We start from the raw sequence: 12,887 nt of genomic DNA, 5'->3' as shown, positions 1-12,887 counted from the left end.
CAGTGACCGATTTTTACAGGAACCTCCGGGTTGAGCTCTCGTTTTCCCACGCCGTTGCAACCCAGACTGGGCTGACTGAAGCCGTCAGTTATTTTGCGCCACCCCCCCCCCCCCCCCGATGCTGAAGCCACCTGCTAAGAATTACATTTAATTGCGACGTTGCCTCCAATGTCAAAATGTTACTTAAAAAGAAAATCTGATATTTGGCATCGGGTCACCTAAAAATGTTGGCATCTCATGAGTTGCGCTGGGCTCGCGCAGCCATGCAAGGTAAAACTACTTCATCATTGCGTGTGGTTATCTCACCCAGGCTACTAGTGACTGCATAAACATGTCCATCATATTATTGTGTTTTTTGGCATTTGATTGACTTTCTCCCAGGCCTAAGAGCTTATGGGACATTTTTATACTTGTCCATGAACTTAAATAAGTCTAGAGGTTGTGGGAAGACTGGACCCTTGAAGGATGTTATGTTAAAGCCCCGTGTCACATTCAGCTCATTCATAAATATGGATCGGCTGTTTTGTGTGGAGTCCAATGAACGGGGCAGTACCTTTTGGGATGGAGTTAAAATCAAGTCGAGCTGCGGCTGCTCATGTGGGCACGGGGGAAGTGCTCGCCTATTGGCAGCTGTGGTCCAGCAGTACTCACTCCACGTTGGTATGGCAGGGGCAAATCTCTCCAAAGAACAACCACTCATGAACTCTTATTCAATAGATCGCCTCTGGAGGGTATATGGGCTGAGGCAACTCACGACCGGAGTTTGAACTCACAAACCTTCCCATTGCGATTTGAACACTCGATTTATAATGTGTACAGATGGCCAAATAACAATTATTCGTATCATATACAGATTCAATATGATATCAAATGTGTGTGTGTGTATATGTCATAAAATATGACCTAAAACGCAACAACTTCGTTTGAACCTTTCACAGTCGTTCACTTTGATACGTCTTGGCTTTGAAGGAGCCGCCGCTCGCGTTCTCCACCAGAGTCACCACGCCGCCACTGCCTTTGATTTCCGGAGCCGCTCGCACTCACGCTACCCGGCCGTGTTAATTTTTTCTTTACTTTGAAACACGTTGCGCCCGCTTGCTCCTAATTAGTCCCCCGACGTATACCGTTAGAGAAATTGCTTCCAGACACGGAGCCGGAACGCTCCGCGCGTGCGTGCGCGCGGAGCGTTCCGGCGAAAAGTCTGCGCCGAAACGCGATCCGTTGTAGGGCACCGCGATACATTAAACAAATTGCGCGCGACCTATTTCGGTCGGTGTTGCCGGTCGCTAGGCGACCCGTTGCACGAGCGCGCCGCCTCGCCAGCTTGAACTGGCTCTGTGCGGGAGCTCTGCAGCACCGTGAGCTGGTCGGCGACGCGCGCACGGGAAGGCCGCGTCATCGGCAAAGCCCCATTCGCTCGGCTGACAGAACCGAAGGAGGCCTTCGATCAGCGTGGCCCTGCGTTGTCAGTGGCGGCGTGGTTTCATATCCCTGGTCGGACACCGTACGAGTGTCGTATGTATGGTATCGTCGTTCACCAATTGAGCTGAATCGCCACCGTAGATGCTTATGCCGTGACTGTAATTCAGGTGTTGGGCACTGCGGGAAGAGTGTTTTGCTCACTTGGGATGTTGCGAGTTCCAATCTTTTACGATCGACTCGGCCAATCATCATAATCTTTAAGGAGTCGATAAAATAGGTGCCACTTTGTGGAATGTCAAGAATGGTTGCTTGACATTCCACAAAAAAACATGGAATTTCTACGGGTTTCCAGCACAGATAGACTGCACTTCAAACTGAAATGCTGGATTCATCAGAAAAAAAAAACTTTTACTTTGGTATTTTTCATTTACTCCCAAGCACCTTGCAATTCACACAATATCCAACGTAATTCCCAATTTTATCTGCTGATTATTTACCACGGTGATGCGTTCACAGCAAGAGGACGCACTTCTGACAGCATGATAATTTCAATACTAGACACTAAAATTGCATTTTTCTAGGGCCAGATCCAAAACCAGACATATAATTACATGGATGGAGTTGTTCTCTCATCCTATGGCATCATTGACATGATACGATGTTCTTCTGCCAGTTTGTTAGCCGTAAAGGCAATATTTTAAATGTATGTGTAAAATATAGATCTGCTATTGTCGTGCCCTTCATTATGTCACATTGTACATCTCTTCTAGAATAATTAAAATAAGCTGATCGTTTGAGAGATTGTACATGGGCTGTACATGAATCTTGTTAAACTAAATCACAACTGAGAGAAGCATCCCAGCAACATTTATCGGGAGCGGAGGGTCCCCCTCCAGTTGGAGGGAAACCGAGAAATGCGTTTTGTCGACCCGAGGCCGTTTCTCAGCTGTGCGCATATCTGACTCGGCAGGGGAAGCGGCGGGAGAGAGCCGAGTGCCCGGGTGGAATTTCACATCATCCCAAAGTGAGTCAAGGTCACGGCGACATCGGAATGGCCGGAGAAAAGCAAGCAAAGGTAAAACTGCGCCGTTTGTTTGGACCTTGAAGGACTTTCACGTGCTTATAGTTTGCCAACGGTTGTTATTGAAATGTTCGGCGTGTGGTCATCTCATTTTGAAGCAGCACTCGATGATTTAGTACTCGTCTGGGTAGTGGCAGCTGCCCCCCCCACCCCTCCCCCAACCCCCCCAAAAAACATTGGAATTCTGGGAGTGCGTAAGGAGACCCAGACGACGCGTTAGACAACCGGATCGCTAACGGGGGTTGTTAAATGTAGTAAAGTTGAATTGCCGGGCGACGAGCGTGGTCTGGCACCGGAGGCAGTGCGAAGCAAGGCTGAGATGAGTTCCTGAGCCAGGGCGGTTTGGTTCCCACATCTCTGCACGGTGCACCGAGTGTGGTGGCTCAAGTTCCATATTTTGAAGATTACTTGCATCTAGGGTGGGTTTGTAAAATTGTACATAAGCTGTAAATGCAGTGCCAACTCAAGGTAGAACAAGGTTTACATTCAATATTTCGGGAACATTGTTACATTTGCATCCAAAAGGGTGTTACCCTGGTATGCAAACACGACAGCAATTGGAAGATTCACAGAACTATGGCCTCTCTTTGTCAGAGTCAAGTCACAGAGTCTCCCAAGTGTGGGAAGTAATTCGATCGTTTCATGGATAGACCAAAGACATTGTCATGGCAATGTGACATTTTCACCACGGACACAAAACCGACAATGGAAGCGAGTACTTCTCCACGCTTGTCTAAGCCACAAGACACTTGACCTTGTGTCCGTGTAAACAAAAAGTAAAAAAACAAACTGCATTGGCAGCGCTGCACAAGCACACAAAATTCCCAGCACACCGTAACACTGCTTTGTAGCAGAAACATAAATGGAAGGTTGCATTGTCTGGTAACGCCCTGTTTTCTGAGCAGATAGCGGTCAGTTTTTTTCATTTTAATTAGTGTTGATGAATTAATTCATACACGGTGTGCTGTCGGTTCGCTTATGTAGAGTGTGTGATGTATTATTAGCTTACACGGCACTCGCTGTCCCCCTCCATTGGTGTACGCAGCGCGTGACGCGTACGACGATTTCATAACGAAGATGCCGTCTGCTCCTCTGACCTGTGTTTTTTTAATGAGGAGCAGCTTGACCGAGTGGCGACAACTTTCCGCGAGATATTAAGTGGGACTTGAACCACTTGAACCACTTGCAATTCCAATTGAACCAGTGTGTGGTGACTCGCCTGAAAGTGGAGCATCTTGTGTGCACATGAGAGAGAAAAAAAAATAATCCCACGCACTCCAAGTCGTCTAAGCGGGTGCAATTATGTGTTGTTCTCGACGCAGCATTTGGGTTTAGCAACAAACAGGATTTGGACCCTCGACCATCTCATTGCCAGCCACCTTACCGCTGATCCACCTGGCAAGAAAAAAAACATTGTGCAAACGGTACATGAAGAAATACTGTCGTCTAAACTAAAACCAGATAAATCGTTTCGAGTCCCCTTTTGTGGGAAGGCCACAATAGTAATGCGGAAGGTCCACCACTGCCGCACGTCTGCCAGCAGAGGAGGGCTCTGCACCTTGCTAGTTTGAGTACGGGGATTGATTTGACAAATTTTTTACACCCTTTAATTTTTTTACATGATTTTAATAAATATGAATTATAGCCCTGTTGCACGGTTCATAATGAAATGTGGGGCGTGAATGTTCCACTTAAATAACCGTGCATTAAACGCAGGTGAAAATTCACACACTCGCTCCAAACAGCAGCCTGCGTATGGTTTCCATTGCCTGCTCATGGATAAGTGGCACCCTCGCCATCGGCCAACCGGAAATGGAAATTGCACCCCTAAACTTACAATGAAACTAGTTTTAACCCCCCCTGAAATATAATCGTTCATCGGCATGTGCACGTGCCAGTCATGGCTTGGCTTCGCGAACGAAGATCTAGGAAGGACATCCACGTCTTCTGCAGGCACGCTGGTGGCTGAAGAGGCCTATGCGGGACAAGCAGGTCCTGCCACAGTAATGTCTACATTGAATTAAGGAGTTTATATGTTATTGCGTAACTCGTCAAGGTGCCTTAAGACAGACGAGCAAAGGGTGACCCCAATTAAAGAGGTGGTCGTAAAGGCCCTCACTTGAGCATGGAGAGGTGGCTGCTGCTCAGAGCCACACTGCAGATAATTGGCAGTCGAGTGTCGCTGACAAAGGAAGGATGTAAGGTTGGCAGTGTCAGTTGCGTAAAAATGTAAAACAGTAATTTGTTCTCCTGTGTGCACGGACGATTTCCTCTTTTGCTGTAGAGAAGCGAATTGTCGTGATCAGCAACGTAGCAACTATCACCCTCCTTTTAAGGCTACGCTGACAAATACCAGCGGTCATAGAAGGCGTTTTGCACTCTGGCTGGCATTTGCAGATGCCGATTTTGGAGCACTGGTTCTGTGACAGCTGTCTGGTAGTCCCATTTTGAGAGGAGGCTTTTTTCTGTCTAAATAGAGAGCCTATGAGAACGTGGTTATGTAACCAAGAGGCATAAACTGTGTCCGTGTCAAACCAGTCCATCAAACCAGCAGCGACAGCTTTTTTCAGTTCAGTGACAGAGCCTGTTTGTGTGTTTATGTGACATATGTGCCGAGCTGTGTGTTTGTACGAGTGCCGTGTGAGAACCTGGAGTTACAGAAATGTCAAAACATTACAGGCAGACAGGAGGGGGTCGTTTGAGCAGCAAAACAATATTGCTACTTGGGGATCCCGAACAGCTGGTGATGAGACATCAAACTGAGCAGCGCCCTTGGATCGTGTCCACTTGAGTTGCCCATAAATGTTCTTTCTGCGCTGTCAACAGACTATGGTTTTCAAGCTTTAAAGCTTCTTCAAACAAAAAAGAACGGTTACGTATAGCATGCAATGGCCATCCTAAAGCAAACTAATAATCGTTATCTTTTCTAGCCTCTTTCTGCGTTTAGAATGCTCCGCTCACAATTTGAAAGTTGCAAAGTACCACCTTGTGGGTTGCCCCATGGAGGGACTGGCCCCTGCCAAAGAAATGTATCATTGCCACGACTGGCTCAGAGCCACCAACACATACTAGTCTTGTCTCGTGGCGGTGACGGTGGTTCTGGCATTACCTGGTGGTTTTGGTGGAGATGGTGGAGATGGTGGTTCTGATGGTTTTGATGGTTCCGGTGTTTCTGATGATTTCGGTGGTCCTGGTGGTTTTGGTGGCTTTGGTTCTGGTGATTTTATTTTGGTGTTTCTGGTTGTTTTGGTGGAGATGGTGGTTCTGGTGGTTCTGGTGGAGATGGGAGAGGAATCTCCTTGAGCAAGGAGATTGAGGCATTTGTTGCGCAATCAGCGGGGCAGTTCCACCACAAAGAGATGAGGCCCCCCCCCTCGTGTGCGGTTTAATCATCAGTCCGTATAAGTGCGCTAGCATCACAGCAGGATGCTTGGGCTCTATTAACACAACAATGGTCACACTATCGGGTCCCAGTTTTGTTTAAGCAACTTTCATTGTTTCTCGTCTCTCTCCAAGCAACGCAATGCCCAGCGTCAGTTGAGTTTTGTTGGTGAATGCATACAGAGGAGACCGTTACCTCGGCTTTAAAGCCTGCCTCGACTATTGGTACAAGATCTGTTTGTGAGCCTCTATTATGGGCGATTAGTATTTTTATGTTGTTCTTGGACCAGTACTATGCAAGCTAGGCCAACGTTGTCTCACCATTGCTGTGGTGTGGACATTCTCTACCTATTAGGCATTTTAATCTGAGCTGACCTAGGATATGTCCCGGCTATGCTAAGACACCATTTTCCACTGATGGGAATCAAAACTAGGGGTGTTGTGGTGAATGCACAATGCATGAAACACTCTGGCACCACCCTGCGCTGGCCATCTTTCAGGTTGACTCTGTGTTAAAATGTTCTCAATAATCACGATTGGCCACGCTCGATCCACCGCTAGATGAAGGCCCTCTCCAAGCCGTGGCCATCTCTCACGGTCCGCGTGGCTGTGCGCGTGATCCGACCTCATCGCTCAGTCCCCTGCGATGGTCGCCCTCTCAGCTGGGTTCCTTGCTTCGGCTGCCACTGTCTCGTTTGTCTTAACCATCGGCCTTGGTCGCTTCCACCGATGTCTCCTGCCTACCCGAGCCTTCAACACGACGTGTCTAACTTGTTACCTGATCTCTGGTCCACGTGTTCGTCTTTCTGTTTCTGAATCGTATTATTGTATTATTTCCCTTCTACGTGACTTTACCAAAAGAACCAAGAATATGAATTCCTACAGTCACGAAAGCTTTAAATCGAAAAATGTTTCTGAATCGTTTTTTTTTTTCTTCCAAGCTTTAACTTCTTCGTACTTCTTTGTGCACTTTACATTTTCCACCCCCCCCCCCCCTTCATTTTTGTTTGGCAGTGTCCATGTTTCCATTTCGTCAGTCACTGCGGGTGATATGTGCCGATCGGGATCGTCTCCCCTTGAGTCAAATTGGTAAATTAGTCGATAGTTTTTCACCGGTATACTTTTCGTGGTCAAATGACTAAATAATTTTCAACAACTTCGGTTTCAAAAAATAAAATGCAATTACAATGAATAAAACGCAGGTGTGTACATTCATTGCGTAATTGAGAGTGGTTTATGAAAAGTGGCACATGTGCTGTTTCGGGAATTAGCCGGTAAGCGAGCGATGGGAGAAACTGACCCTGCTCCAGCTTTTGTGACTGCCTCCATTTATTTAAGAGCACCGGCGCAGAGCTCTGTGTAAGTGCTTTTCGTGTGGACTATGGGGATGCCTGCGAGTGGTGCGTGAGTCAACACTCATTCCCCTGATATGGGAGGCCCACAGCGGCAGCTTTGGCCTCCTCCAAACGACTTTTCAGAATCTCGTTTTTTATTTGTTGGGTGGGCCATCTTCTGATCTAATTATATTCACTAGTTTAAAGGTAAAATTCCCACTACAGCCGCCTGGCAAAATCTGCAGGAGAACATTATAAAAATGCCTGGCAAAAAATATTTAAATGCCATGTGAAATCGATCACAAAAAGTGAAATCATCGTGTATCCATGTCGTAATTTCAAGATTTCCTGTTACAACGTTGCCATTGTTACATCGTGATATCCGACCATTTGGTACCTGGGGTACGACTCGCAGTCGGAGGTTTTATGAGTTCCTGGCCCTAGTGTGGCTCAGCCCGTCGTGTCTCTGAGGGTCAATAGAATGGGTGTCATGTTCTGCAAAGTTAACAGCAGTCGTCCTATGGAGAGGATGGTTGCTGGCTCAAGGATGTGAACTTTTAATTGTTTGGGTCATGGCCACCAACAGAGGTGAGCACTGCCCCATGCTCATTTGAGACACTTTGACTTTTGTGTCTGTACAGCGGTACTTTAAAAGGATACCTTGCAGGGGAGAACGACATTTTCAGAGTGCTGTCAGATGGTTAAAGGAAAAATAAATGGAAATTATTTGAGGTAATCAAGAGCATCCCTTCCGAGGATCACAACAGTTTAAAATGCCATGAAAGCATGCTTGTTGTGTTGTCTGATGCTCATGCCTGGGGACGGAAAATTCCATCACGAGATTTGTTCTTAAACTGAACTAATCGTAAAGTAATTTAATCCACAACCATCTGTTCCAGCAGAACAATGTGTTTTGATTGCAAAAGTAATTAAATATTAACAAGATACATACGTAAACTATGATCGTGACTACTCTGGGCCAAAGGCAAAGATGTATTTGCAATTTTTACTCTAAAAATACATCAGCATAGAGGACATACTGAAAAAATATGGTCATGAAATCATATTCGCATTTCTGATTTTTTTTAAATCAATATATAAATTACAGCGTGGCTTCATGGCAGCAATTGACCAGCCATACCCACATTGCAATGCAAATCAGTACGGCTAAATTATAAAAGCACATTGTTTTGATGATGGCTTCGGCCCAGTATTGTGCGATCAATATTAATTCATTTGATTTACATGTCGACCACAGGAAGCTGGGCCTGCCAAGCGATGCCGCCAGCAATGCCATTGAGCCTGTCGCAGCAATGCCTTAAATCCATGCGCCCGGCCAATATACAAAAGCGCTCGCGATAGGCGAGGCGAGCGCGGGGTTGAATTGCCAGAAAAACAACGAAACTCGTCCCCAAGTTGTTGCCCCGAGGCGCCGTTGCGTAATGGCCTTGTGCGGTTGTCATTTTATTTTGAGCCCGAGGGTGGAGGAGGAAGCCGGCGTGTGTACTTGCCCGCGGGCTGCATGCGGTGCGTTGTCAATGGCCTTTTGTGCGAGTTCGTGCAGCAGGTGGGGGAACTAGGGGCTGACCTGGTTAGCACACAGATGGGCAGGAAGGCACATGGCAGGGTGCCACGACAGAGGGCCCCTTTAAAAACGTCTTGTAATGAATAAACTATGTCCTTTTGTGGTGACCGCCACTCTGAAGGCGCATTCCAAATAGGTGCGTCGTTTGGAGAGGAAGTGGAAAAGTGTCTATTGCGTGGCTATTTTGCGGTGTAAGTGCAGAAGAGGTATTTTTGGATACGTTTTTTTTTCTCGAGCGAGGAAATGCAACGTAAAAAAAACTCACAATTGTAAGGTTGGGAGGGGTCCACTCGGCCCATCGCTCTTCCGCACTCGATGAACCTCGCAGCATTGTATAGGATCCCAACGCCGGTTACCCCATGAAAAGACCCTCATCATAACCCTAGCCGTGATTTTCAACCCTGCTATAGCTAGTGACGACCAAAAATAAGACATTTACGATGGAAAAATCTCAACATTGAAATAGCACTCCACAAGACACAGACAAAAGGGAATATTTGGTAAGTTTCACGCTGCTCATGGATGAAGGAGCACCATACACTGGCCTGGTAAGCCTTTGCTACTGCAATGAACGGACCAAAACAGCTGGAATCTGCGTTATGTCGACAGATCTTGAGTGCTAAGCAAGAGTGAGCACAGATAGTGCTTCAGTTGGTGGCCACCATGCACAGATAGTTTGTCCAGAGTGTTCGCGGGCCTACGTGATGGGCAGTACAGGACAGTGCAGTGCAGAAACAAAACTATTATTGTAATGTGCTTCTATGTTGCCAGGTGTATGCTCCTCATCTTCACAAATGTGCACTGACCAGAGTGGTAAAGTGTGGTCCATTAAATCCCACATTTTTATCCCAGAATCGGACGACGCCCTTCTAAAATGCATTCCGTGTAAATTTAAACCCCAAACTGTGTTGTACAGACCAGGTTGTTTAATTCTGTGACAATTTCTATATTGATTTCAAGCTTTCGTGACTGTAACACAGAGACACACAGAGAGAGACACACAACATAGACACACATAAACACACAGAGAGAGACACACAACATCAACTGTGTTGTCTCTCTGCTTGTGTGTCTGTCTGTGTGTCTCTGTGTTGTGTCTCTCTGCTTGTCTGTCTGTCTGTGCGTCTATGTTGTGTGTCTCTCTCTGTGTCTCTGTGTCGTCTCTCTCTGCTTGTGTGTCTGTCTGTGTGTCTCCGTGTCTGTGTTTTGTCTCTCTCTCAAATTTAGTTCTACATGATGACGGTTGCTTGTGTTGCAATCGAAACGTCGTATTCTATTATTTAATTTATTTTCTTTCTACATGACCTTACCGAATGAACCAAAGAGTAATTTCTACATTCGTTTTTTTCTTTACAAGGGCTTAGGAGTATGCCTTTAGATCATTTGGCTGCTGCTTTAAATGACCACGTGTGGTAATGATATCAGCCACATCGATGGCCTATCATCACCGGGTCGCCTCTTAAAAAGAGCTACGAAATCTGTGGTCTTTATCCCGGTAAATCAAAACGGTGTAAGTTTATTTAGACGTGGTCTTACCAATCATTAACCAATCATAACCATGGACTGGCAAGACCAGGGGAAAACAATGATACGTAACTGTTAAAAATGTAGACGGAAAAAAGACCACAGATTGTACCACTGGCTTCCTTAGTCTGTTGAGCTCGCATAATGATGACTAACTTTAGATAGGTCTGAGAACAAGAGAGCATTCTGCTATGCAGACCTCCTTGCAGTCTAGCGGTCAGCGCATTCACCGCTGAGCCAGTCTGAGTGGAGTCGACAGAATGAATCCTGTAACCATTATTTACAGAGGTCCTTTTTACGTCGTATCGTTGATGTAAAATGCTCTCAAAGTGACTGGGCAGTCTAGCGGTCCGTCTGCTTGGGGTAAACGGAATGATTCCCACAAGCGCTTAGTCACATCCTTGGGGGAATTACCAAGGGGTTTTTTTTGGTCTGCTGTAAGTTGGAGCTTAAAGATCATATGACATAATTCACGAGGATAGATCGTTGTGTGATTAACTGCAAATTACAAAAATGGTTGAAGTAAAATAATGTAATTCTTAATTCTATCTCACATCTCCGGGTCTCCCTTGCAGACGCCACGATCGATATTATCTGCTATAATAAATGAGACTCACCCAGGTATGGGATTGTTAGGAGCGCCTTCATCGTATTATTTATGTATTTTCTTCATCGTATTATTTACGAATCCTATTATTGATGTACCTGTACGTAAACGTACAGTACACCTTTGTGTGGACAGAAGTAATCTTTTTTTGAAAATAAGATGTTAATGGTATGTGAAGACTCCTCCATACTAATCTATGTTCCATTTTATTTAACCCTTACAATTGATCATATTTCACCTCGGTGTTAGTTGAAAATTTGGGAGTTATAATGGTTCTCAATTTTATGTATCTGATATCAAAGTCAGTATCAAAGCATCTAGATGCTCAGTTATTGAATGAGTTCGCATAGTCATTGATGGTTTTCTGAGCCAACAGTGAATATCTAAATTCGCATGGTGGTGCCAATCTATTCATAATAATACGACTACTTCACTTCCCACAATATATAACTTATTTTGTAGATCCTGGAAAGATTATGGGTTGAGTCATTCACTGACTTGGATTCGAACTTACGACCTTGTGATTGCGGGATTGTATTTCAAGTGCTCGTTGAATGTTACAGAATTAATGTTACAGATAAAACTAATACAGCTGTTAAGGAATTTCAGCCCATGAGATAATGTTTTCCCCTATTTTCTGGCAACAAAACAGGTGTTAAGATGTTAAAACACCAAACTGAAACCTTTTACAAGGAATCATGTCTGCATTAACCACAATGCTTGTGGTCAGAATGCAAACAAAAAACATACTCTGATAATATATGCATTGTCCTTGAAACTGGTTGGTTCACACCAGAGACAGCTTTCCTTTGAGTCTCGTCTCTAACGATGTTAGACCAGAGGACGCCAAAATGCCCATAAGTTAAGGCTGTTTAATGTAAATAGGTTCAACTAGATTTATTTTTATGGGTGGATTATTTTAGGGCACAGGAATGACCTGTGTCTTAACCTTGTTCTACATTATATAATATAATCTTTAACATCCACTTGAAACTCACGGCACTCTGTTAAATCACGTGTACACATTACCAGACAGTAATGGGAATCGCGCTGTGAAATTCTCGTCACCTGGCCCAGAGGCTTGACCGTGTTGCCTTTGCCATTTAAAGTCCGCAAACTCAAAAATCAGCTTGGCCGTGAAAGGAAAGCGCTGCAACGTTACAGATGATTCTGAAATTATTCTGGCTGCTGCTGCCGCTGTTGGCAGAGGTCTTACTCAAAATATACAACTTGCAGGTTCATACCTTGGTCAGGGATTGACTCATACTCCCAATGAGGTCGATAAAGTAGGTACCAATTTGTGGGATATCAATATTGCTCATTCCATTGAGCGACTAGTCCTCCTCCATGAAAATTATTTAACATCAAAGTGTCTCCCACACTCGCTTTTTACGTGTCCTAAATTTTTTGACAAATATGCATCCAATGTTTGCTTGTTTTTTAGCAGGCAATATTCTGTTATTGAAATGCACACATATAGCCCAATTTGTTCATTCACTGCTGGATGATGACCTCCCCCACGCCGTACAGGCATGGAGGGTTATTCGACCACACTTCAGCACGCTGTTCATTGCAGTTTGGTGGACGTTGAGAGTGGAGAACAACTGCACTGCCCTCTGCTGCCTACTACTCCTACTGCACCTGTTTTTGCCGTGGTGGTGGTGGTCACCAGATCCTAGCGCTATCAAGGCTCAACTCCCGGCATCGCCTCCAATGTCGGATGGGATCGAGTCCCTTCCGGGCAGTGTGGTCCTAAGCGCACTGGTCTTAACAATGCTTTATTAATTGTCAGTCTTGTGTTGCTGCTGCTGCTGTTGTTGCAGCCGCCAAGCGGAGGTTTCGGAGCAGAGCCCCGCGTGCGGCTACAGCGAGGTCGGAGCGGATCTGGCCCGGAGGAGTCATCCCGTACATCGTCGGGGGAAACTTCACGGGTGAGAGGAGCCACGCGCGCGG

The 12,887-nt window shown here is 45.6% G+C and overlaps 1 protein-coding gene across 5 annotated transcripts in view; it reads left to right on the top strand.

Annotated features, from left to right (window-relative positions):
- Positions 1–12,887, top strand: part of LOC144934189 (tolloid-like protein 2) — a 172,870-nt gene that overhangs the window by 68,115 nt on the left and 91,868 nt on the right. For 4 of the 5 annotated variants that reach the window (XM_078859756.1, XM_078859757.1, XM_078859759.1 and 1 more), the window contains 2 exons: positions 2,393–2,497; positions 12,758–12,865. In XM_078859756.1, the coding sequence (XP_078715882.1) occupies positions 2,393–2,497; positions 12,758–12,865 (213 nt within the window). The remainder of the gene's footprint in view (positions 1–2,392; positions 2,498–12,757; positions 12,866–12,887) is intronic. The other variant, XM_078859758.1, reaches the window with a different exon arrangement.

Source organism: Lampetra fluviatilis, chromosome 9 (genome assembly GCF_964198595.1).
Source record: "Lampetra fluviatilis chromosome 9, kcLamFluv1.1, whole genome shotgun sequence".
NCBI classification, from domain to species: Eukaryota; Metazoa; Chordata; class Hyperoartia; order Petromyzontiformes; family Petromyzontidae; genus Lampetra; species Lampetra fluviatilis.
This window is presented reverse-complemented; position numbering and strand designations above follow the sequence as displayed.